This window comes from Podarcis filfolensis (genome assembly GCF_964270895.1).
Source record: "Podarcis filfolensis genome assembly, chromosome: 4".
Classification (NCBI taxonomy): domain Eukaryota; kingdom Metazoa; phylum Chordata; class Lepidosauria; order Squamata; family Lacertidae; genus Podarcis; species Podarcis filfolensis.
In genome coordinates this window covers 6,299,103-6,326,016 of record NC_139607.1, presented here as the reverse complement: position 1 = coordinate 6,326,016, position 26,914 = coordinate 6,299,103, and the positions used below count along the sequence as shown (strand labels likewise).

The following is a 26,914-nucleotide window of genomic DNA, read 5'->3' as shown; positions in this document are numbered from 1 at the left end:
CAAGGGAGCCTAGGTATGCCTCTGGCACCAACATGGTTGCATCAGCAGGGGGGCAGCAGCCAAAGTGGTCTCTTCCCTTTGGGGAAGCTGCAGCATCCGATGCCAACTGTAGCTCCACCCAAAGAGATGGGGGGGGGACGACAAATGAAGGCAGCAGCCCCTTGTCACCCCTCCACTGCTTGTTGCCTGCTTGGGTGAGCAAAGGAGCCGCTACTTCCAATCGCTTGCCCTCTGACAAGGTGGGTCCAGCCCCAGCCTGCAGCTCCACTGCAGTGTCACCCACTCTGGCAAGTGAGTGGCGGGCAGAGCTCCCAGGGCAGCAGGTGCTGTCTCTACTTCAGGCCCCAATCCCAGTCACTGCGCTGGACCATGGGACACCTCTGATGCTCACTCACAGTGGAAGACTCTGGGCTTTAAAATTTCAACAGCGCCCTGGGCAACACCAAAATCCCCCCCCCCCGCCTTCTTCTGTTTTAAGCCATTGTTGCAGCACCCTCTTGGCTCAGCGCCCAACCAACCGGTTGTGCTCTCCCAAATCCACCTCTGCCATTCACAGCAAGCTATGGAGGAGGCTTCAGGACCAGTCTAGTGGGCCCTTTGGGTTGGTGCAGCAGGAAGGATGTGAGCGGGAAACCACCCCACACACTCCAGATGTCAAATGTGGGGGCTCAGACCCCTAACAAATGTGACATGAAGGCTGGCAGCATCAACCCCGCTGTGTGGGCATCCCTTGCAGAAAACCGCAGTGCCTGGAGACAGACAGGTTGTGCGTCCACAGCAGTGACCAGAAGAGGAATGGCAGCTGGGAGGAGCACAGAGAGAAGAAATGCCCTGGTGCATCTGCAGCAGCACAACTGGACGCCTTCATCTGCCCCGGCTGCAACAAAACATCTCTGTCCAGTATCAGTCTCTACAGTCACAGCAGATGTTGTACCTCTCCACCGATTTGACTTCATCCCCAAAGGCACACTCTTCCCTTGTCTCCTGAGACAGATGGATGCCAACAAGAAAAGACCCCAAACTTTTAGTATCTGAGTCACAGAACTGCAGAGTTGGAGGAGACCCAGGTCATTTGAGTCCCACCCCTGACTCTACCTCCTTGCTGTACTCAAACTATGGAAGAAGTCTGAGCAGAGCAGGGATGGAAGGACATTCGAGAAGCTGTTCTTATGTAAATATAAACCAAACCAGTTTTAACAAGGAGAAGTAGCAGAGAGGGGTCTCACACAGCCACTAACACCAACAAGCTAATGCAACAGAGCCTTTCCCAACTCCTTCCTGGCTGCACTCAGGCTTTGTTTGAACCTGCCATTTCCCGCCCCCCATGTCGCCGTCCGAGGCGAAGGGTACTCTGCACGCGCTCAGAGGAGCTGAAGGTTTTTTCCCCATGTAGGTAGGCAGGTAAGAATGGGAAACAATCAGGAAAAAGGAAAAGAGCTGGCTGAAAACAGCCGCCTGAGCGGGCGCCCGTGCGCCTCATCCCGCCGCCCGACCAGCCATTCTGCACAAGGGCAGCCTCGCCGCCCGCCGCCACCACCGCCGCCCGGCCCGCCGAGCCGGAGCAACTGGCCCGCGCGCCCGGCTGCCCGTCGCCGCGCTGGCCCCGCCCTCGGCCCCGCCCCCGCGCCGCCGGCCAATCCGGCTCGGCGGAGGGGGAGGGCCATGCAGGCTCTGCGCCCGCCCTCCCTGTGGGCTTATTGAGAGTTATATCAAGAAACCCAGTTCGGAGCGAGCGAGGAAGGGGAGAGCCAGCGAGCGAAGGAAGGAGCGCGCGCCGGAGACGGGAGGAGAAGCTGCGCCGCCCGCCTCGCCTCGCCTCCGCGGCCGAGCAAGAGCCCGCGCCGGGTCAGCCCGCCGGCCAGCCAGCCTCGCCCCCGCCAGGAGGTCCCGGGCAAGGCGAGGGCTCTGCGGAAAGAAGTTGCGCGCTCAGTTTCGTGGCGGCGCGGAAGGCGAGCGCAGCGCCCGGCGCGGGCATCGGGCAGAGCGGGGCATGCCCTGATCCGGAGGAGCAGCGCGCCGGGCGGGCTGTGCGCTCAGCGCCGGGCTGCGGGGCCGCCTCGGCCGGGGCTGGGGAGCCGGCGGTGTCGCCTGCGCCGCCGCGAGAGGGATCGGCATCGCTTTGATCAGCATCCTCCTCGTCATCCTCAGATTAAGGAGGAAGAGCAAGTAAATAAGGGAGGGGCAGAGCGGGAGACAAGGTGGAGGGAGGACGAGAGAGACGCGCCGAGAGAAGCATGGCGAACCCGGACGGAACTGTGAATTTGTTCTCTGGAGTTGTGAATTTGCCACCGAGGAACAACACCTCTGCTCTGGAGGAGGAAGCGCCTGCCTGGCCGGCTGCTTGCTGATTCCCCTTCCACCTCTCCTCTCCTTCCAAAAAAGACGAATTTGGTGGCTACCTGGGTGCCCGATGCCTTGCGCGGGGCTTCCTCTGTGTCTTGGTCCTGGGAGATCGGATCCTTCCTCGGCTGCTGCTGCTGCAGTTCATCGGCACACGAAAAAGCGGCAACGTAAGTGCAAAGTTCCATATGCTTCTCTCTTTTTTGGGAGGGGAGGCATTTTTTAAAAAATAAAATTGATTTTAATATCTATTCCGACGGGAGGGGGGATCTCCGCGTTGCTTTGGGCTTGAGTTTGCTGGCTCTGCAGCCCCTACCTGCCTGCATCAGTGTAATGGAAAGGATCACGGATATCAACGCGTAGCTTTTAATGCAGATGTCAGATCAGTGCTTCTGACCAAACTCTCTCCGCCTCCCCCTCCCCCAATCTTATAAGGACGCCTGGAGCTTTATTTGCTCCCATAAGGGCATCTGAGCAGAAGTCTCTCTCTCTCTCTCTTTCTTAAGCAGCACTATTAGACTGCAGTATTTATGTGTGGCAGCTGCTGCTAATAACACATCCGGAGGGGCAGCCGAGTGTCACTGACTGCATCACCCCCCCCATACAACCCTCATAACAAAAAACAAACCAACCCCCAACAGCATCTTTCTGCATTTTCTTTGTAAACATCTGGCTTGCTGCTTCTGAGTTGGTTCAAGGCTGCCTGCTCCCCAAATCTTCTGTTTATGTTGAAGTTGAACCTTCTCCGGCAGATGCAAGTCACATACACTGGCACACTGGAACATCTGGAAAAGGTGACATTTTGGTTGGCTCTGGGGAAGAAACTAGAGGTCCTGTTATTGTCTTCCTTAGTTAATAGAGATGGGAAGTAGCCAGAGAGCTACTGCAGAAGCAGCAGTGTGAGCAGTTTGTCTGAATCGTTAAGAGATCCTAGACCATCTTACAGCACTAGCCTAGGATAAAACACACAAGCAAGAGGAAGGGGAGGAAAATGTAGCTGGGTAATTTAATTGGGAGAAGGCAGGATGCATGATGCTTTAAATTGCAGTGGGCATACAATTCATGCTATGCATTTTTTAAAAAAGAACTTCCACTAAATTTTGGCGTGGAAGGAGAAAGCATTGCATGGTATGCTCAGTTCAATGGACTGATTTGAACAAACATGTGTGTGCACGAGAGAGAAGAAAACGGCTTCTCTCCCATCAATCTTGTAACTAGTTAATTTCATTCTGAATGTGTGGTATGCTGGCACATTCATGGAGAGGAACTGCTTGCACACACAAACGAAAGGAAGGGAGAAAAGCAGGTGCCGGGTGTTTGTAAGTGTGTTGCAGAAACGTGGAGCAGGGCTTGGCAGTTGCATCTGGTGTCAGTTAAAATGAGTCAATAACACTTCTTTTTTATTGTTGTTGTTGTTGTGATTGTGTTGACAGTGGCTGTCTGGAAGCAAGAGCTCTGATGTGATGCATCCTGCAGTCCTCCCCTTGCGAACGAGGCAGCAGCATTCCATCGTGGAAACCTTGAAACCCTAAAACCCTGAGAAGGAGCTATAAACACATTATCATGGACCTGAGGGATTTTTACCTGTTGGCTGCCCTGATTGCCTGTTTAAGGCTGGATTCTGCTGTGGCTCAAGAACTTATTTACACCATCCGAGAGGAGCTACCGGAAAACGTCCCCATCGGGAACATACCAAAGGATCTGAACATTTCTCACATCAATGCCGCCACAGGAACCAGCGCTAGTCTTGTCTACAGACTGGTCTCCAAAGCAGGGGATGCCCCTTTGGTGAAAGTGTCCAGCACCACAGGGGAGATCTTTACCACCTCCAACAGAATCGACAGAGAGAGACTCTGTGCAGGAGCTGCCTATGCTGAAGAGAATGAGTGCTTCTTTGAGCTGGAGGTGGTGATTCTCCCAAACGACTTCTTTCGGCTGATCAAGATCAAAATAATTGTGAAGGATACCAATGACAATGCCCCCATGTTTCCCTCCCCTGTCATCAACATCTCCATACCTGAAAACACTCTGATCAACAGCCGCTTTCCGATCCCGTCAGCCACAGACCCCGACACTGGTTTCAATGGGGTGCAGCACTATGAACTTTTGAATGGGCAAAGTGTCTTTGGGCTGGATATCGTGGAAACTCCAGAAGGGGAGAAGTGGCCTCAGCTGATTGTGCAGCAGAACTTGGACAGGGAGCACAAAGATACCTATGTGATGAAAATCAAAGTCGAGGATGGAGGAACCCCCCAGAAATCCAGCACAGCTATCCTCCAGGTCACAGTAAGTGATGTCAATGACAACAGGCCGGTTTTTAAAGAGAGTCAGATGGAGGTTCACATACCAGAGAATGCCCCTGTAGGTACCTCGGTCATTCAGCTGCATGCCACAGACGCAGATATAGGAAGCAATGCGGAAATCAGATATATTTTTGGTGCCCAGGTTGCTCCTGCAACTAAAAGACTCTTTGCTTTAAACAACACAACTGGGCTGGTGACAGTTCAGAGGGCCTTAGACCGAGAGGAAACTGCCATCCACAAGGTGACGGTGCTGGCCAGTGATGGTAGCTCTACACCTGCCCGGGCAACTGTTTCCATCAATGTGACTGATGTTAACGATAACCCCCCTAACATAGACCTCAGGTACATTATAAGTCCCATCAATGGCACAGTGTACTTATCTGAGAAAGACCCCATCAATACCAAGATTGCCCTAATTACGGTCTCAGATAAGGATACTGATGTGAATGGCAAAGTGATCTGTTTCATTGAGAGAGAAGTGCCATTCCACTTGAAGGCTGTTTATGACAACCAGTACTTGTTAGAGACCTCTTCCTTGCTGGACTATGAGGGCACCAAAGAATTCAGCTTTAAAATAGTTGCCTCCGATTCCGGCAAGCCCAGTTTGAACCAGACCGCCCTAGTAAGAGTTAAGCTGGAAGATGAAAATGACAACCCTCCAATTTTCAGCCAGCCTGTAATTGAGCTGTCCGTTTCCGAAAACAACCGCCGTGGTCTGTACTTAACAACTATTAGTGCCACAGATGAGGACAGTGGGAAAAATGCAGACATTGTTTATCAGCTTGGCCCCAACGCCTCCTTTTTTGATTTGGATCGAAAGACAGGGGTTTTGACAGCTTCCCGAGTCTTTGACAGAGAAGAGCAGGAGAGGTTCATTTTTACTGTTACGGCCCGAGACAATGGCACCCCTCCCCTGCAAAGTCAGGCTGCTGTAATCGTTACAGTATTGGACGAGAATGACAACAGTCCCAAATTTACTCATAACCATTTTCAGTTTTTTGTGTCGGAGAACTTACCAAAGTATAGCACCGTAGGAGTGATCACAGTGACTGATGCAGATGCAGGAGAAAATAAAGCTGTCACTCTTTCCATCCTGAATGACAATGAGAACTTTGTTCTGGATCCTTACTCTGGAGTTATAAAGTCCAACGTTTCTTTTGACCGAGAGCAGCAGAGTTCCTACACCTTTGACGTCAAGGCCATCGATGGAGGACAACCGCCTCGTTCTTCTACCGCAAAAGTCACTATAAATGTCATGGATGTTAATGACAACAGCCCTGTGGTCATCTACCCACCTTCAAATACTTCTTTTAAGCTGGTGCCTCTCTCTGCTATCCCTGGCTCTGTTGTGGCTGAAGTGTTTGCTGTTGACATTGACACGGGAATGAACGCTGAGCTGAAATATACAATCGTAAGTGGAAACAACAAAGGTTTGTTCCGTATTGATCCGGTGACGGGTAACATTACCCTGGAAGAAAAACCTACTCCTACTGATGTAGGGCTGCATCGATTAGTGGTCAATATCAGTGACCTGGGTTATCCTAAATCTCTGCATACCCTTGTCCTTGTGTTTTTGTACGTCAATGACACGGCTGGAAACGCCTCTTATATTTATGACTTGATCCGCAGGACTATGGAAACACCTTTGGACAGGAACATCGGGGACAGCAGCCAGCCTTATCAAAACGAGGACTACCTTACCATCATGATTGCTATTGTGGCAGGTGCCATGGTGGTCATTGTGGTGATCTTTGTCACTGTTCTGGTCCGCTGCCGCCACGCCTCCCGCTTCAAAGCTGCCCAAAGGAGCAAGCAAGGGGCCGAGTGGATGTCTCCCAATCAGGAGAACAAACAGAACAAGAAAAAGAAGCGGAAGAAAAGGAAGTCTCCCAAGAGTTCCCTGTTGAATTTTGTTACCATTGAGGAATCCAAACCGGAGGATGCCGTTCATGAACCTATCAATGGGACCATTAGCCTTCCAGCTGAGCTGGAGGAGCAAAGTATAGGAAGATTTGACTGGGGCACGGCCCCACCCACCACCTTTAAGCCTAACAGCCCTGATCTTGCTAAGCATTACAAATCTGCCTCGCCACAGTCCGCTTTCCATCTTAAGCCTGACACTCCCGTCTCGGTGAAAAAGCACCACGTGATTCAGGAACTCCCTTTGGACAACACCTTTGTTGGGGGTTGTGATACCCTTTCCAAACGCTCTTCCACTAGTTCAGATCACTTCAGTGCCTCAGAGTGCAGTTCCCAAGGAGGCTTCAAGACAAAGGGCCCCTTGCACACCAGACAGGTAAACGAGCACTTTTACTGGTCTATAAGTACTGCATACAAGTGCCCACTCAACCAGTACTAAAGTGCCAGGATATATTTTCTTTCACTGTAATTTTAGCTTAGTTATAATATGCATAGAGCAAAGCGGGGGAAATACCTGCCCCTTTAGTATCTCTCTGGGGCAGGACTATGCATTTTTAGAATGAATATGATGGTCCAAAGTTGTAAGTTGCCAACTTTTTTTGTTTTAGAAAGAATGACATGCACACACTCACGTACAAGTTCATTCATGCATTCACACGGACACCTACCTACCTAGTCAGAGGTTAAAGGCAATTGTGTGAAGTTTGTCAAGAACATCTTAGTATAGAGGTTTACTGAAGAAGAAAACATATTTTTCAGTCTGCCAATTTCAACTCAAAGGGGAAAATATATATCTACATATATATTGAACGTTTCAGGATTAAATGTGTTAGCTTCTGATAAAAGAAAAGTTGGTTACACACGAGGCTGGCTTAAGTTTCTTTTGTTTTTGTTTATTTCAAACTGATTTGGAACATTTGTAAGTTATTGTCGTTCAGGGGGTTAATTTTTGTCCTCACAAAGGCTCAAAGATTGTGTTGCACTGTGTTTGTTTGGCAGGCTATAACTAAGCTATCAGGAAGTCTTCCTCTGTTTTGAATTACAACGATTTTTGTTGTACAGTAGTAAAGTTGTGTGTCTGTTAGACAAGAGGATTTTTGTTTTGTTTGTGTTTTTTTTTTTAAATGGCCAAAGTACACTTTCAGAACGAATGCATTTTGCTTTGAATAAAACATGAATTATGCAGAGAGAGAAATCACTCCATTGTAAATATGTTCTCATACTATAGTGCATAAGTGATCTGTCATTACTCATTTTTAAGCTGTGAAACATGACATATGAAAAAAGGATTAGGATGTTAGGAAAATTCGTATTTCAACCAAATCCAGCATTAGGGTTTTTTGGGGGGGTGGGGTGGGGGTATTGTTTCCTAGGTCAAATAATTCCTTGCTAATAAAGATTTAAATGCGGTGCTGTCTAATTCATTTCACTGGTGCTTGTCTTTTGCCACTAAATTAGAATGTCAGGATCGGCCTGTAGATGGCACTAAGGTACTATGTGGCTTGGGGCTGGCTAGCTGCCAGTCCTGCAGCAGATAAGAAATGGGGGAGGGAAGGTTCAAACTGGTACTAAAGCCAAAGAAACCTTTTATTTAATGACAGTCGCACTGAAGCGACCGGTAGTTAAGCTAGCGTGTTTTGCAGTGGCTCCTTAGCGCTTAGTTTTCATTGCATCAATTGTCTAAGGCTTTAGCTGTCAAGCACATATTGGTTGTTGGCATTATATTCTCTTGCGTTTTGGTGGATTGTTTGGGCTGATCACAGGGGCCATAGTCAAGAGAACAGGGCAAGATACTTTTTAATAGGTTTGTGCCAGGAGAGGTGAATGGTGACCATTCTTTAGCTTGAGTCATTTCCCCAGCTGTATGTTATGCTTCTCAAAATTGCATCTTGACTTTTGGACGTATCTTGGATAACAAGGCACTGTATTTAAAGCCCACACTTAGGAAGTATCTTGTTGAAGTAATGGTCCCCAGAACACTCAATAAATCCCTTAAAAGACATTTGAGGGGGAAATCTTCACACAGATATCTCCTTCAGAAGTATTTCAAAGCATCTTAGGCTCCTAAAATAACATCCACAGTCATTTATGCACTTCCTTCCAGATAACAACAACAACAACAGAATCATGACACTCACCAACCGTTAAACCTCTGGATATCAGTAGAACTTGAGATTAGATTGTGCTCTCCCCCTCTTTATCATCTTTTATTTTTGTTACTCAGATTTCTCACATTATTTTGATGTTAAGTGCTTCTGTTCCACTTTAGTTTTCATTTCCTGGGCTCTGTTACAAGAATGAGTCTTAACTTCTTTGAGGAGTCAAATGGAGATTAAGATCACAAATCCAAACCGATTTACCTGGCAGAGCATGTAAGCACCACCCAAGAGACTCAAGGATTCAGGGTGAGGGAAAATTAAACGCAAAGTGTTCCTCTGTATCTTCTTTATTGTAAAAAAGAGAGAGGATAAACACTTGACTTACAGTTTTAATTGCATCACAACTGTAAATGTGGATTTGCTATTTTTAATGATGCATAATTGGATTGTGATGAGGGATGGATAAGATCCAAAGTGATTCAGACAGCACCTTCTTTCACTGGTAGATCAGCAAGCTTTCAAATGGTACAGAACTCTTGCCTTATCAATAAATACAGTCCGAAATAAAGGTGCTCTCTAAGCTAGTGGGATCCTGAATGTTCTTTGTCAGCAGCAACTAGGCAACCTTCATTTTAACCAATGGAAAGGTGACTATATGGTTTGAGGTGTCAATACTTCCCAGTGAGTAGTTAAATGGATGTTGGTTTACCCGTCAAGGCTTGATATGAACGCTAGATTCTCCGTTTCATAAAAGTACTGTGCTGATACGCGATTAGAACCATCAGTATTGGGCTATAGATCAAAACTGGTACACTGTTACTGTGGTTTTCATTGAGTGTTGCAATTCATGATGCAAATCTCCACAGATAGTTTTGTTTTCAAAAGGTTTTGCTCAGGCCATTCATCAGTTTATGGTTAGTAGTCCTAAAATACTGGCAAATAGCACAGTCCCCTTGAAGTGCACAAACCCCATTGAAATAAATGAAGAAGCTATTGCATAACTCCTTTTAGTTCAATGGTGTTTCTGCGGGAGAACTTGGCATGTTTTATACATTGTTATCAAGAGAAGAACGTCTTGGGTTGTTGGAGGGCAGCAGTAAGTGTCTTACTGCTTCATTATTATTCTTGATAGTTTCTATTTTGGTCATTAGGTGGCTAAATATGGGATGTAGCGCCATAGAAGAGTCTCCCAAGCAAACTTTGCAGAAGTGGAAGCTATAGAAGAAAACGGCTGCACTCTTGTGTGGATCAGGTTTATTTCATTCAGACTTGTGAAGGAGAATTCACCACCATAGATTGTGCTATATCTTTGCACCCACCTTTAAGTCAGCTGTATAATAAAAAAATGGAGCAGTCCCAAAATCGGCTGTCATTTTTCAACAGTTGCTCTGTTAGGAATATGCAAGAACACACCATTTGCCCGGGTTAAGCTCAATAACGTAGCCCTGATTTAAGTAACCAGTCTGAGTATAGCTAAAGACTAGGAGACAATGCAGTTTGTTTTGCTCTGAAGAACCTAACATTTGAAAATCATCCTTATTGTGAAGGGGGAAGATTTTTTTAGTACTGTTGGGTTTTATATTTTTTACCCCACATTCCTTTAAATAAGTCTTGCCTTGAAGCAGGCAATGTTCAGGTTGTTAGTGATTCCACCTGAGCCTTGGTCTATTGGATTGTTGTAAATGAAAACATTTAAAAGAAAAGAAAAGCCCAGCCTAGAATCCTAGATGACATTGATTAATTTGAGGTAATGGACTGATCCTAAGATTTGCAAGACTAGCAAATAAATACTCAGGATAAAGAATATTTAACAATAGAACTTCGTGAGCTGCGATATTACATTATTATTATTATTATTATTATTATTATTATTATTATTATTATTTTATTAGAATATTATTCTGAATTCCTTAACAGAAATGTCAGCAAAGGTATTTAGAACTGGTATACCAAGAATGTTAAATGCAAGTGTGTAAGTTTAAGAGTAGAACCTGTGGCCCTCCAGATGCATGGTAGCTGCAAAGAATTCTGTTGTCATAAAGGAGAAGTTGAATGCTTTGAGTAGAACAGGTCCTGACGGATATGAATTGCTGCCTTAGATGAAGCCGTACCAATTGGACACATTGGCTGTGGGGAAGAGACCAGAAGCATTTCTTTCCATTTCCATCTTAAGCACAGTTTGTCAAGAACTGTTGTTAAGTTTTACATAAATTCTGCAAAATAACAGAAAGATGAACCAAGCTTTTCAGACTGGATAAGGCTAATCTGAACACTCTGATTTTAGTCCCATGGAAAGGCAAAACCATCTTGCAGGCCCTGAGATGGGATATTTCCCTTGATTTACGGCTCATGGGCAGTTGAGTGCAAGTCCTCCAGGTTGCAAAGCAAGGATTCCAGCACAGAGCCACAATGATTAGGAACTGTATTAATTAGTCTTCATCATGTTTATTGGCACTGGGCCAACTGAGTACTTGAGCAATGTTGTCTCTCATAAGATATGATGGGGTGTGTGTATATATATATATGTATGTATATATATATATATATATATATATATATATATATATATATATATGATAGAACCTTAAATAATTGTAGCGGAAACTATAAAATGAATATAGGGCTCCCTTAAGCAATGCAGAAAACTCCTGACAAGAAGCTAGTGCTGTAGTTAACTAAGCTATGAAGTCACAACCCCCTCCCAGGTGGCTTGTTGTACTGTGATTTATTTCCTTATATTTACTATAAGAGCTGATAAACACCAACAAAACCTCTGTTAAGCATTCTCATAAAACTAAGATTATAGGCAGAAAGAACAGTTGTGGAAATCCACAGTGGAACCGCATTGTGTAAAGAAGCAGGCCCACACGTTCCGTCAATCAAAACATTTTGGTTTCAAGATTTTGCCTATTTGCTTATTTTATTTGTTTAGCAAAAGTTACATACCACTTGATTGTCGTAAAACCTCTCAAGCAGATTACATGGAATAATAAAACTTACAGTAAAAAAAAACAAAAAAATTAAAGAATGGAATTTTTTTTTAAAAAAAGATTAAAGCATTTCAGCGTCTACATGTCTGGATAGATAGGCTTGCCTAAACTAAATTTGTTTAAGTGGGGCCCAAAAATCTTACAGCAAAGGCGCCTGCATGACTCACATAGGCAGGACGTCCCAAGGTTGTCGGTGTTGCCACACTAAAAGGCTGATTTCTTACAGCCGTGGAACAACCATTATGCGGCAGCCACAACTGTTCCAGTTCCACAGTGTTTAGTGAAGAATGGCAAAAATATGTTCTTGCATTGTGTTGCTGGTGTGTGTGCATAAGACTGGGGCAATGCACTGCATTTTCAGTCTTGCCACAATTTTAAAACCTTACTCATTACTTCCATATATATATATCTATGTGTGCGTGTGCACACAAACACAGATATATATATATGTGCAAGTAAGAAGTAAAGATTTTAAAATTGTGGCAAGACTGAAAATGCCGTACATTGCCCCATTCTTATATAACTTCTTCTTTTTTAAAAAAAGGTAGCAGGTTTTGTTCAGCTGTCTAAAGAAATTCATCTCTGAGCTGAGACCAAGCATGGAAAATGTCGGCTGAAAAGATTTTCTTTTTTTCTTTTTTTTTAAACGAAGTGAAAAGCATGTGAAAACAGGGGGTTGTAATGGAAATTGGAATATAACCTTAAGCGATAATACTACTTTCAATAGCAGCAGTAGAAATGCTAAGCAAGGCATTCAGTTTAAACTGCAAGAAGCTTCCTAGTTCCCTTTTTTTTAATTCACTGGGGATTTTTTTATGCATGTGGTGGTTTTTCTGTTGTGTGTATGAATCATTAAGGTTTGTTTTTCCATTGAAGTGCAATGTATAACTTTCTTAAATCGCATCACATGTGTGTGTGTCAGGGGGAGGGAGTAAGATGCTAAGAGTTCAGCGCTATCAGAGTTTTGTAATAGAGTTCCTTTGTGTATAGGGACAAGGAAGGATCTTCTAGTTACCATTTCAGATTTTCATTTTCAAAGGATATATTTTTCTGGCACAGCAAAACCATATCAGCCACACTTTATTGACAGCAGTTTTATTGTAGCTGGAGGCTTTACAGTAAGCTGTTTATTGCTGTTCCCTAACTCAGTTGACAGCAATTGAGGAATTAATTTCCTTGCCCCCAGTATGCTTTCTTGGGTATAAACAACAGATGTTTAAGATATGAAAACAGTGACCCATTTACATTTGACAACTTTTTAAATACACAGTTCTACTTGGCCTAAAATTAAGCGGAAATTTGGTTTGGGGCAGAATGAGATCCAACATGTTCAACATTTTCTGGGACGAACTATTTTCCTCAACAGCAAAACAGAATTCTGGGATTTAATATTTCTGTGAAAAGTGATGTTCATAGTTGATGTTTATATTTGCTATAGACAGACAGCTATTACCTCCTCTCCCTTTGTTGCCCTATCTTTCCCACAGCCAATTTTAGATCGTAAACACCTTGGGATCAGCGTCTTGATAGGTTTTCATGTTTTGCTTATGTATAATTATTAATAATAGGCAGAGATGCACTTAGGTATTTTTCATCTGGGAGTAAACGGCAATAATTCCTGTGTAATCCATTGATCATGTTGTTTCTTGCTCTGCATCTTTCTTTATGTATCAGTTACTTTTCAGCCTGCATAAACTGCAAACCCCAACAGAGTACATAGAGACACCATAGTAATTCATATAAGATGTAGCATCTATTATCCCCCAAAGATCTTTCCACACTGTAGTCAGAAGTATCCTCGTCCTTCAGACTCAAAGATCCCTCTGCTCCTTTGCTCCAGCGCAGTTGTTGATTCAGTCAATTCTCAGTGGGACAGGATAACACTGAGGAGTACTTTATATGCTAACATTTCCTACTTAGAAATAATGCCTGTAAGATGAATCTCCATATATAGAAAACATGCATTTTTGTGATGCATGAAGTTTTTTCCTGCTGTTGCAAGCAAATTGATCAGGCAGCAACTAAGCACAATTGCCCAATTCCTACCCTCAAGATGGAAATAGTACTTGAGGTGTATTTATTACACTCCTTTATGCATTACAGGACTTGAGCCCAAAGCAGCTAAAGTTAGTACCAACTAACAGCACAATCTTATGCATGCTTACTTGGAAGTAAGTCTTGCTTTCTTGGAAATGTGTTTATTATTTCAGCCTAAGGCAATCCTATGCTCCCTTACTTTGGAGTAAGTCCAGCGAACTAACACCAGTTAAACAGGCAGCAGTTTGGGCAGCATCTAAACCAATGGAATGACTTTGTATTGCCTGATGCCCCGTTGCTTTGATAGAACAACTATATTGGGTTGGATTGGAGAGCTCATGCATTTTCCTAGGTAAAGGTAAAGGTACCCTTGACCGTTAGGTACTCTAAGGTTATTCTTGATTCATCAGATCAAATGATGTGGCCTAGCAGGCTTGTATTGTTTGTAACCAGGTGCATGACAAGCTTCCTGTTTTTGCAGCAAAATCAATAGCATTTTTGAACCATTGGAGGTCTACCTTATATGCTTCATGGGCTGCAGTTGGCATGATGAATTTCCTCCTGTATTGAAATGTATCAAGATGCACCAAAATTGATTCTCATGTTACACTGGGCCATTTTTTGCAAGTATTATGCATATTCCATAGTGTCTGTGAACACTGTAACTTGAGCTGGTCGCTTAGAAATGTCAGTTTCTGCAATCTTGGGTTTTCACTTGGCATTGACAAAGATCAGCACAGTGGACACAGCAAACGACTTCTGGGTCACATTGCGCACTGTTCACATTCATTCAAACATGAGGACAGTCTCTGTATTGGCAGTGCTTTTCTAAAAAGAAAAATAATGTGAGAATTATAAGTATTTCTCCTTCAAACAATCTTGATTTCACAAAGTGGGGCATGCGTGAATTACTTTTTAAAATTTATGTGAGATTGTGTGTGTGTCCGGATGTGTGACTGTATTCAGATGTGAGTCACCTGATTAGTAGGCAAGGGATTCCATCTATATTTGAAATGTGAATTGGAATGCATATCTTGAAGCACTGCGCTGTCTTGCGCTGTGCATGTACTTATGGTACCTTACTATACCTGGTTCAGGCCTAATGCATATACCAAAGAAACAGGGTCCATTGTATTCTTTTAATCAGAACATGCAGTAATGTGTACTGTATAGCAACACCATCTTGTGAAATATAACTATTGCAACTAAAGTTATTTTGATGTCTAAAAGCTGGTTGCTCTGCAGCTTACCACTGAATTTATTGTAACTTAAGTATTACACTGTGCAATTTAATTGCATCACTGTACTTTCAAAGGAACCTAGGCACACCTTTTACTCAGTTGCGCACCATAGTTGAAAGCGGCAGCCAATATTTCTATTCTACCACCTAGTAACAGAAGGTTTCCTTAGAATCTAACAATAAAAAGAAAAAAGATTCAGTAGTAAATACAAGTAGCTGTGTTTTCAAGCAGTGACTTCTAATTATAATAGTCCCCCTTTCTGTGTTTCTGCAACAAGAAAAGCAAAGGAACTTAGTACGGTTGAATCAGATCTACAAACACTGCCTGTTTATCACATATTTTGTGTTTGTCTGAAATTCCACTGTAGCGTGGCCTGAGATTCGAAAGTTAACTAAAGTAGTGCTGATTTGGAATAATGTTTTATTTGGAATGTGCACGCAGTATTGGCAGAGTGATTAAATAAATCTTTGTTAGGCTGCAATGCAGACAACAATAATAGAGGTTTTGGGGTCAGGACCTCAGCTGAGAAAAGAGCTGACCAGCTCAAGTTCCTCCTGTGCAAGTATTCCGTCCTACATTCTGCCTTCTCCCTGTAGTACAGCAGTGCATTGTTAAGGTGGCCTGTTTTAGATTTTCTGCATGTACAGCAAGGAGGGAGGCTTTTCCTCACTGGAAGTATTTACTTACGCAGCTCGCAGTCCAGCCAAAGTGCAGCATTCGTAAGTCCCATTAATTTCAATAGGTAAGTTAAGCCCATCTCCCTTCCTGAAATCAATGCAGCTTAAGCTCCTTTCTGCTGCTTTTCTGCCCCCCCCATCCCAGAGCGTCATGCTCTGTTTCCATGCTATTGCTTTCTCCTGATTCCCCTTCACACACACATTCTCATTACTCTATTTTTCCCCTCTCAGAATTTACCTCCCCTCCCCAATTCCCACAAATGCTTTTCCTCCAAATTTCCCCTGAATGAACTGCTCCTTCCTCAGTTTCTCCCACCATATATTGTATTTTCTCAATCCCCAACGTCAATTGTCATCCCGCCTCCACTTCCCCAGTTAATTGCTTCCTCTACCCAGTTCCTATTTTCCCCCTCAGATTCCCTCCTTGATTAACAAATACCTTTTGAAAAATCATCTTGCTCGATTACAGTGAGTTTTATTAATAGAAGGTGATAATCAAAATTCCAGACAAAAGTGACACACAGTGTGATATGATCACAAGCAGTTGAGGGGTGGGGCTCCCTTTCCCAGAAATGACACAGAGTTTCAGCCCCCAGGAGATCCATTTTCTGAGAGACCCCCAAGATCTTCCATAAAGTCACTGAAATAATTTTGCCAGGGCACGCCAGTACTTATTTTAAGGCAATGAGCGATGTGACAATCCCACCCCACCCACCTGCTATTAATGCGTATGTCAGATATCTGCCTTGGTAGCAGAGGAACCAGAAGATGGGCAAAACCATACATCTACAGCTGAGTGCATTTTCTTGTATGCACAACTGCAGCCAAGGGCAAAGCAAAAAACCATCACGGGAAGCTGCCTCTCTGATCTGAACAGTGAATATAGAAGTTGGTCCTTGCATTGCAGCTGCAATAATTTCTTCTAAAAGCAGTGTTTTTGAAGGTTCTGTGAGAACTGTGGAAAGACCTATGGCTGATCAGTCCTTCTCAGCACTGCTGTGCCTGGAAATCTCTCTCTCTCTCTCTCTCTCTCTCTCTCTCTCTCTCTCTCACACACACACACACACACACACACACTCACACACACAAAAAGAGAGAGAGAGAGAGAAGACAAATGAATATAGCAGGGTTGGGGAAATGCATAACTACTTAGAAGTATAGGTATTCGAACAAATGCCTTAGCATTGTGTGAGTCTCACGGACACCTCATCAGACATTTGTATTTGCGGTGTAATTCCTAAATACGAATTCACCTTAGAAATCAGAGGCAGGAATGTGCCACTTCCCTAACCCAACTTCCCTTGTGAAATGTCATTAGACTTACCAACATCTTTCTTTTTAGCTTCCTTCCATGTCATCAAAGGCTCAAACTCTCTCTACATTTTGCTTTGGACAAAAGTGGGGATATAAAATAAGGGATATGTGAGTGGTGCCCTATCCTGACAATTCTGCTAGTCTTCTGAAACTCTCTTAGCTCCCTTTTTGCCCAAGCAGGAATCTGTACAGATTTGCCTTGACATTTTGCTTCAGGCAAGTAGCAACTCTAATATTTTCTTCCAAAATGCACAGGAGGGGGGAAAGATCTTCCTCCAGCGTCAGGCAATGTGCCGCCTCCTACCAGTGGCTGGCAATCACGTTACACTCAGGTCTGTCTTGCAGGCTTCCCATAGGCATCTTGCTGACCACTGTGATGAACAGGATGCTGGAACAGAGGCTGGTCCAGCAGGCTCTTCTCATCTATGCTTGAAATGAAAACCCTACACTTTACATAGGAGCATAGGAAGCTGTCAGACTCTCCATCTAGCCCAGTAGTGCACTAACAAAGGCTCGCTCAAGAGCTCCAGCATATAATCTAATACCTGATCCTTCCAAATGGAGGGAATTGAAACATCATGGAATCATAGAATTGTAGAGTTGGAAGGGAGCCCAAGGGCCATCTAGTCCAACCCCCATGTAGCCCTCCAACCTCTTCTTAAAAACCTCCAGAGAAGGAGAGTCCACCACAAACAGCTCAGTGGGAGATGGTCCCTCTTCTGGAACAGATGAGTCCGCCTGCCATTATTAACTAACGCAAGAGCTGTGCATTTTGCTCTTGGCTACAAAATCCGAAATGCCACATGAAAACATGTCAGTTAATTTCTCTTCGCTTTTGCTCCAGCACTTGATGGCAGATACCTAGACTCGTAAATTGGTTCTACTGAAAAAGCATTGGCCTTGTTGAGTTGGAATAGCTCAGCTGGTAGAGCACGAGGCTCTTAATTTCAAGGGCGTGAGTTTGATTCCCATGTTGGGCAAAAGATTCCTACATTGTAGGGGGTTGGACTAGATGACCCTTGGGATCCCTTCCAACTTGATTCTATGAGGGTATATAACATCTGTACAGTGTAGCAGCAGGTTTATACCTCTCCCGAACACTGCCCAGGTAATGTTAACATGTGATGCTCCATGAGGAGGCTCATAAACAAAGCTTGTGCTAGTCTCTCCCCTCAGACAGAGGCAGAAGGAGTACAAATCTGGTTTTCATGCATACAGACAGAGCCGTCTTTCCCATTGGTCTTAGTGGTTTGTTGCGCCAGGGCGCTGGCTCTCAGGGGTGCCCTAGTGAGTGGGGGAGCTGCATGGCTTTGCCGGCAGCCTCCCCTTTCCCTGAGCGCCCGCCAGCTGCGCCCTCTGTGGCTGACGGGAGTGCAGCCTTCCCAGGCTGCCTTCTTGGGCACCTTGATGCTGGAGAGCATGTCCACTACCACGTTTTCCTGCTGTGTGGAATGTCCATATATCACATAAAAACCACATATGTGCTGACCTTTGGTTTCTACAGAAGCGTAGGTTTCCAGAACCTGTTCTTAATTTGTTTCAATTTCAAATGCTACTGGTGGCAGGAACAAATTTCAGTGGGTTGGATCCAGATGGAGTTATGTTTCGAATACACCTATTAAAATCAGTGGGATAAATTAGTCATGATTAACTTAAATGGCATTGGTTTTCTATGGGTCTCCTCTAAGGATGTCTATGTCTGGAACCAACCTGGTGCATGGGCAAGATTTGAAATTGCTTTCAGAATGTGACAACAGTAACCTGCAAATGTCTCTCATACTCAAGCTATCAAAATTCACCGTAGCAGGAGGTAGACTAGACGTCAGTAAAAAGCTACAGCAGTAGAACCTGTGTGTGTGTGTGTGTGTGTGTGTGTGTGTGTGTGTGTATGAGTGAAACCAAGTGCCAGGGAAATAAATAAATAAACCCACATCTGCATCTGTCTAAGGATAGTAAACCTGGCCTGTTGAAATGTAATCTCTCATGTACTGTGGAGACAGACTTTTTTTTCTATTTGAGATTTCATCAGGTTTTATTTCAAAAAGCTGTTAAGTCTGTCAAACATTTCAGTTTGAAAGAACGCTCCCACAATTTTTTTTTTGTTATTTGTATGCTACAAACGAAGCAGAATGTCAGTCACCAGAAATCCAGAATGAGGAGAGTGATATATGGTGCATTTTTAGTTTCATTTTTAACACCCCCCTACCTTTTCTCCTGGTAACAAAGATTAATTTGAAAACTGACAAATAATAATATCGGAGTCCCCTTTCAGATGCTAATATAAATGTGTTTTGGGGTAGGATGGGGGAGATTGTATCTGCAGCCTCCATCATGTTCATAATAAGATCTGAAAAGAGATGGTGTGCACCAAATTTTATGTGGGGAGGTCTTCTCCACGTGACCAGGACCAGGACCTCTGCTTTTGCAGGAAGAAGTGTTCATGAAATGTCTGAAAGGAACTTATAACGTGGTTAAATATAGATGGTAGAGGAACTCTTTTCTCTACCCTTACAAATCCTCAGATGTTTTGCCCAAGCAGAAACCTCCAGCTTTAGAACGTTGGACTTTTAATGGGTACCATGTTTGGGGGCTGCAACAAGTGATGTTTGAGCTGTGTTCTGCAGAATCCTGCAGCTCCTTAGAAGCTTATCTGGGTTGCTCAGTGAAAAGATCAATAATGGATAATGTTCTCCAAAAGCCTATTATTTGCCATCGCCTATTTCCCTTCATGCTTAACAGCACACACAGAATACAGGGTAGGTGAACTGAGGCTGGCATTGCTGCTTATTTGGGACAATAGTGGGACCCAATAGGAATGGCCAGTGCTCTGTGTGAATTGAGAATGTGCTAGAACAGGGGTCAGCAACCTTTTTCAGCTGTGGGGCGGTCCACCGTCCCTCAGACCATGTGGTGGGCCGGACTATATTTTGAAAAAAAAATATGAACGGATTCCTATGCCCCACAAATAACCCAGAGATGCATTTTAAATATGTTAAAAACATGCTGATTCCCGGAGCATCCACGGGCCGGATTGGGAAGGCAATTGGGCCGCATCTGGCCCCTGGGCCTTAGGTCGCCTACCTCTGTGCTAGAAGATGTGCCAGAATTTCTGCAACAGAGAGGTTGTTCATCCAATAAACCAACGTGAATAGGGTTTGTGCAGGCAGAATACTACTCTTCTATTCAATGGCAGCCTAAAAAGCTTGTGGACAGGGGTGCAAATTCTATATTGTCAGTTATTAAATTAAAGTTTAATGAAGAAATGTTTCCCTTTCCTTTTGGAAACCCTAGATAAGGTGGTTTGTTTGTGTTTAAAGTCAAAGACAAGTTTTGTAAAAGCAGTAGCCTAGGCAGAGTGGCATTGCTTCTGTGTTGCGGTTTCAGAGGGAAAGGGGAAGACTGGTGGTGTGTTCCTTTGGGCAGTAGCAACCAGCAAGAGGTTTTTTGCAGGAAGACTTAAGGGCAAGTCCCGTCTATCTAAGCAGTAGAAAGGTAGAATTTCACCAGGTGCTGTTTACTCTTAAAGGTTCACAAGTGGAAGGATGGTGTGTAGAAGTGGGAGCTTAGCCTGGGCGAAGAAATCATATCATTGAATATAGACAAGACTTGAGGAAAGGCCTTCAGAAAAGCTGCATGATTGTCTTTCCCAGTATTTTCCCTAATTCATGTTTTCTATGCTGATCATTCCAGATGTCTGCATGCACTCGGAAACTCAGACAAAATAAATGCATTGCAGAAGACGGTCATGTGTGGCGTCCACTAACAAACACATACAGCATTGTGTGTCTGTGTTTTCCCAGATGTGTGAGCACAAAACAGTACAATTGGGCATTACCTTGCCATGGCTGTTAACAATGAGCTTTCGCATTGACTAGATTGCAGTGAAATCAAAGCCCCTGCAAATTCCACTGTTACCAAGCTTTGCTAATATCTAGGATTTGGCCTTCCTCTCTGCTTTAGCAGTTGATTAAGACATACTTTAATCCCTTGCAGGGCACTGAGAAACTAATGGCTTGTGGAGTATTTGGGTCTTTAAGCTTCCAGTGTGGATGGTATGAAAATGATGTCATTTGGCTGATGTTTAACTATATTTCTCCTTTAAATAGATGTTGCTGCTTCCTCTCTCTCCCTGCCCCCTGCCTCCCCCTTGCTTCCTTTTATCACCTCCCACTTAATTTCCCCGCGTGTATTTATTCTTGGTAAGAAGTATGTGTGACATGTATCGGAAATCTGGGATTTCCTCCCTAGTAAATATTATCACAGAGCAGAGAGAGACTGAGACAGCTTGTGTGGGATCTGGTCTAGCACAGCTGAGCCCTAGAAATGTAGAGCACCGCAGCAAATCGGTATTGAAACAAAGCAAGTCACTTCTTTATACTTCAAACAGTTGGGAGCACTTGTATTTATAGAAATGGTTTCGGGAAAAGGCTTTCAAAGGCACAGGACAGCAAGTGCCACTTGCAGCTGTTGAATCAGCGATGCTAGCAAAGGAGCAAGGCAAAGGCAGAAGGTTGCATGGTGTGTGTTCAGGTAAAACACACATTGAAGTCAATGGGCTTCACGGGGAGATGAATCCCGGATGAAAGGTTCCAGGCTGTGTTTTTCAGTAAGGAATGAATAATGAGGAGGAGTGTTTTGGAAACTGAGTGCGGGGTTTGCTTCATAGACAGTATGGCAAAGCATCTCCTGCCTGGAGGCTTTTGGACGAAACTGTACTGGAGGCCTGAGGCTTCTAGCTTGTCTGTGGCCTGCAGGCCAGAAGAAGGAAGGCCCTGAGGGCTGGAGACAGAGTGCCTCCTTACCAAGCCCTTGCCAGCAGTGAGACCTCGACTTCTTGCAGGCAAGAGCTGTTACTACAGATGCTGGGTGAGGAGAGGTGGGTAATGTGAAGCCCCTGCTGAGTCCTGGTCTTGTTGTGCAGCTGGGGCAGTGATCTACTTCAGGACACACCCAGAGTGGAGGGATAAATGAAGACATGAATTGGTGTCTGGCGGGTACAGCAAGACTTTTCAAAGTGAAGCGGGCACTACCTGGTCTCTGCTTGAGGAAGCAAACTTGGGCAGGTACTGCCGTTATGCTGGACTGCCATGCAGTCTGGCTGCTGCCTTCTTCACTCCTGCAGTAGATTTTTCTGGAACAAAAAATGCCCCCTCACCCCACTGCATCACATTTCCAAAGTGGAAAGGGGCATTTTTGGAGACTTGGGGTGAGTTGGGATACATTTATTATATTTCTGAAGGTGACCTACTGAATGCCTCCAGGCTGCAACTCACCAACATTTGAACCCTTGGCCAGGAGGGCTCTTTTTATATTTTTGCTCAAATCCAGTCTATATTTGTCATATTTATGGAAATATGCAAAAGCCTGCAAAACGATCACTTTGAGAAGTCGTTCCTCATGCCACTCTGGCAAAGGGCATAATCCATTGGCAATCCATAACAGGTGTGATGTCTCTTTGTGTTTTATGATTGAGGATTGATTGCTGGCAACCTTACAGACAAATCCCTAAGCAGCATCAAAGCAGGACTTTTGAAACCACAGGTCATTATAGCTTATTGGCATTTTACAGGGCGGATTATGATTTCATCAACTCAGCAGCATTATAAGCACAGAAGAGAAACATGAGATGCCGGTGGTTGAACCTGCAGAAAACTGAGGAGGAATCTGGGTGTCCTGCGGGTGTGATAGAACAAGGGTTGAGAGAACCTTTGGCACACAAGGCGTTGCTGTTCTCCAGCTGCCAGCATCCCAGGCCAATGGCTACGCTGGGCATTGGGAGTTGCAGTTCAGCAGCGTCTAGGAGGCCAAAAGTCCCCCTATCACTATCAAGGGATAGGAAATAGCTACTGCCTTGTTCATGTGAGGTCATAATAACAAATCCTGGTGTGTTGAATTGACAGCAGCACAACTCTGACAATAACTTTGCCGAGCCAGCTATCCTGTGATGGCTGCAAAGAAGGATTCAGCTGATGGACAGCGAAGCATGGAAGTCCTAATGCTGTAGCAACCCCCAAGCACTGCACCATCAAAGAAACAGAAAACCAGAAGTCAGTATGGGGTGTGAGTGGGTGTGTCCATCATGAATTATTTTAAGTCCAAAATATTGGGGAAAATTTACTGGAAACCGCTTCCTTAAAAATGTAGTACTTTCCCCTGATGTAGCAAGTTCTTGCTTGAAGAACGTTGGGAATGAGAATATTTTAAGAGCCTGTTTTTAGCACATTTTACATTTAATACAGCACACACGCACACACCTTCTTCTGCATCCAGTGTTTTTGTTTCTGACTTCCTGCTTCTAATACAATTGCAGCCAGATTCCAGTAAGAATATGGAGGACTGACTTGGCACAGTGAGCTGATAAGCAGGCTTGACACCTGTGCAAAGGGAGATCTGGAAACGCTTCAGAGGCAAACTACCGTAGTCCCGGTGTCAGAGCCAGGCAAGGGCCACAGGTGACTGATATTTTGAGTATAATCTAGGTGTGTGGGGTTAGTGGCCTGAGCTGAGCCATGAGCTAGGTCTGGAGCATTGCACTGCAGTGTGCAAAGAGGACTTCTCTTTTGTTTGGGAAATGGCAGAAGGCCTGGCTTTTAATGACACAAGATCTTGCCAAACTGCTTGACCATTGCAGGGATCAGTTACTTGTTTCAGTGACTGAAATGAACCCTGAGGCCATCATACTGTAGGTGGTAGCTAAACTTAGGCTTGGTTGCAGCTCGATACAGTTTATGGCACAAGTATGGCTCCCCCCCCCTGTGTTTTTTAACAATGTTCCAAGTCACTTGGATAAAAAGTGACTAACAAATCTAACAAACAACGATAAATAATTATACATTTAAAACCAGCACCATAGCAGCAATGACACCGGCTAGTGGTTTCCCCCTTGCCCTGCTCCTTTCCAAGGGGCACATGGATCCACATGTGGTGGAACTGTAAAAAGGTCGGACAGTTTTGGGAAATGATTTATAATGAGCTTAAGAAAATGTTCAAATGCTCTTTCCCTAAAAAGCCTGAAGCCTTCCTGCTAGGAATTATGGGTAACGGAATCCCCCCCCCCCAAAATCAGGAAAGCCTTTATGTATGTTAACAGTTGCTGCCAGAATTTTAATTGCAAAAGGCTGGAAGGGAAAGGATATCCCATCCAAATCAGACTGGCAAAATAAATTAAAGAGAGTATGCTGAACTGGCGAGACTATCAGCAAGGTTACAAGACGTTACAGATGAAAAATTTATCAGAGAGTGGGACATAAACAGAGCTGATGTAAAAGAACATTGTCAAAATATCAATCCGTTGGCAGGTTTTGATTGAACTTCTGTGTCTAAATAGGATAATTTTATAAAAATTTAAAGTAAGCTAAACAACATGGAGAAAATAAAGTTAAGTGCGTATTCAAGGAATCTACTCTGGGAACATAATGAGAAGATTGTAGGTCATGTCAAATTTAATTACAAAATGATGTACAAAGCAAGTACCAATTAAGGAATGAATGACTGTTTATTTTTATTTTGTCTTTAACATCTATTGATCATTTTTGTTATACAGTTTTCAACCAATGAAGCTTTGTAACCCCACCCCACCCCCCAAAAAAAAATCCAAGGGAAAACCCACTCCTTAGCGATAGAGCAGAACAAATGGAGCAGAACTGATGGAGCACTAAGAGCTGTGTTCCCTGGGGAAACCGGACGTGTCAGGTATATATCTCAAACAAAATAGCTGTATGGGCTAATTTCTAAACCTGGGGAAGCCAAATCTTCATAAATTGTCATCAACATATCTGGTCACTTCATTTTCCTGTTACCTGGTGACCTTTACTGTTGGTAAAAACAAGGAAATTAATGGTAGCTGAATGACTTATCAGAAATATCATGTGACACATCGATCCTGAGACTGTACTGCTTCAAAAGCAGACAGGGTGGAGTGTTTAAATATTCTACTATGTTAAAAACAACAACCCAACACCCGTCTTGCCATGTAAAGCTCGCACGTCAGGGAAAGGGCTAGGGCTGTGTACACATGGCAGTTTAAAGTGGATTTGAGAACTCCCATGTGTTTTTGTGCCATCTACCTAGAATCATAAAATTGTAGAGTGGGAAAGGACCTCAAGGGTCATCTAGTCCAACCCCCTGCAATGCAGGAATGACAGCAAAAGAATCCCAGCCAACCTCTGCTTAAAACCTCCAATGGAGGCGAGTCCCCCGCCCTTTCTTGGAAAAGAAGCCCATTCCATCTGCTATAGGACAGCCCTTTAGATATTGTATCACCATGATCTCCTCATCCAATGGCAGCCCATTTATATCATATTTTCCCCCATTTAGTTAAAAAAAATTCTGATCCCTGGATAAAGTAGTAAGGGGGAAATCCAACACAAAATTGCCTGTTGCCCAACTCTGGATGTCCTCAGGGATGGGCAGTGTTGTTGTTTTTTATGTGTGTGGTGACACATTGCAGGGTGTAGTCCATCACTACACCCCCTGCGTCCATTGTGGGAGGTTCTCCATGCCTGGCTGCACAACACACACACCTTCTTAACCCACTGTTTTGTGCAATTCTGATACACAAAAGAAAAGGCTGCACAAACATGTAAACAAATACCTGTCTGCATGCCCACAATGACCCTCGGGTTTCAAGAAATTGGGGGAAAAGAAGTGATAACTGAGGGGACAGGAAGCAGTGCAAAAATACCCCATCAAGTGCACAGTTGTGGGCGAGAAACATTGAGCTAGTGTTCAATTGGAAGCGCTTATGTGGGGACAAATTTGTACCAAAGCACACAAAGAAAAATCGAAGCTGTGTATGTACAGTGGAACCTCGTGTTATGGACGGGATCCGTTCCGGAGGCCCATCCGTAACACGGAACTGACGCAAGCCAAAGCGCTGTGTCTGCGCACATGCATGGTGTGATTTAGTGCTTCTGCGCATGTGTGAGCGGCGAAACTCAGAAGTAACCCATTCCGGTACTGTGGGACGCAACACGAAAACACGTAACCTGAAGCGGATGCAACATGAGGTATGACTGTACATCAAACCTAAGTGTACATTAGCATTCTGGCATGTGCACAGCCTAGCTTTTCAATCCAGCTGGAACTATTTTACCTGGGGAGCATTCAAACATGCAAACTTCACTGGCAACCTTCTGAAGTACTGTGGTCCTACCTTGTGCAAGTTTTTACTGGCAAATTATCAGCTCTTAAGACTAAGGATTAGTTACACTGACTGATGCTGTTAATCATTTCAAATAGTGGCCTACTCACAAAGCTTTTAACAAATAAAATACTTGCCAGCCAGCAGGGGGGTTACCAACAGCTTATGGAGGGAGGGCATTATTGACAGACAGCTTTGGAATCCCTAATAATTATCCTATTATGCCAGTTCTGTGATTATCTCACATTCAAAATGTGACAGCTGCAGCTTGCTAGATTGTTAGGCCCCGATGATTATAATAATTCTTAGCATTTATACAGTGCCTTGGACTGTTCAAAGACCATCATTTATGTTATCTCAGTAATCTCTATAACAGTTCTGTAGAAGGAAGGTTGCAGTTCAGATCCTCAGCTATTAAGCTTCCTTAAATCTTAATCAGATTTTGAATGAGGGGTGAGGAACCTCCAAGTGGAGGGCAGATGCGGCTCTCCAGCTGTCACTGTCTGGCCTTGACTATCCGTAGGCAGCCCTCCTCCGCAGCCCTCCTCTGCATCCTCTTCGAGTGCTTTTGCCCGTCTGGAATATGTCACTGCCCTGTGATAATGTCTCTTGCTTGCCTGAGCGGAGACCTGCATATAGCTTGCCGTGAGCAGAATCATTGCTCCACCCAATGAGCACCTCTGGCCCTGCCCAGCACTGGCATGTGGCCCCAAAGGAAATGTGACCCTTGCGCTGAAAAACATTATTTCCTCTTGCTTTAGACTTTCTACACTCAGAATGTTTTGAGAAGGACTGTATATTCAACATTTTTCTCCCTAGACACAGACAACCAAATTTGGTTATGTTCTGTG

General features: G+C 44.2%; 1 protein-coding gene across 10 annotated transcripts in view; it reads left to right on the top strand.

Moving 5' to 3' along the window:
- Positions 1 to 1,720: 1,720 nt before the first annotated feature.
- PCDH9 (protocadherin 9) overlaps positions 1,721 to 26,914 on the top strand; it is a 752,451-nt gene continuing 727,257 nt past the window's right edge. For all 10 annotated transcript variants that reach the window (XM_083610429.1, XM_083610427.1, XM_083610426.1 and 7 more), the window contains exons 1-2: positions 1,721 to 2,510; positions 3,774 to 6,939. In XM_083610429.1, the coding sequence (XP_083466555.1) occupies positions 3,904 to 6,939 (3,036 nt within the window). In that variant the 5' untranslated portion in view covers positions 1,721 to 2,510; positions 3,774 to 3,903. The remainder of the gene's footprint in view (positions 2,511 to 3,773; positions 6,940 to 26,914) is intronic.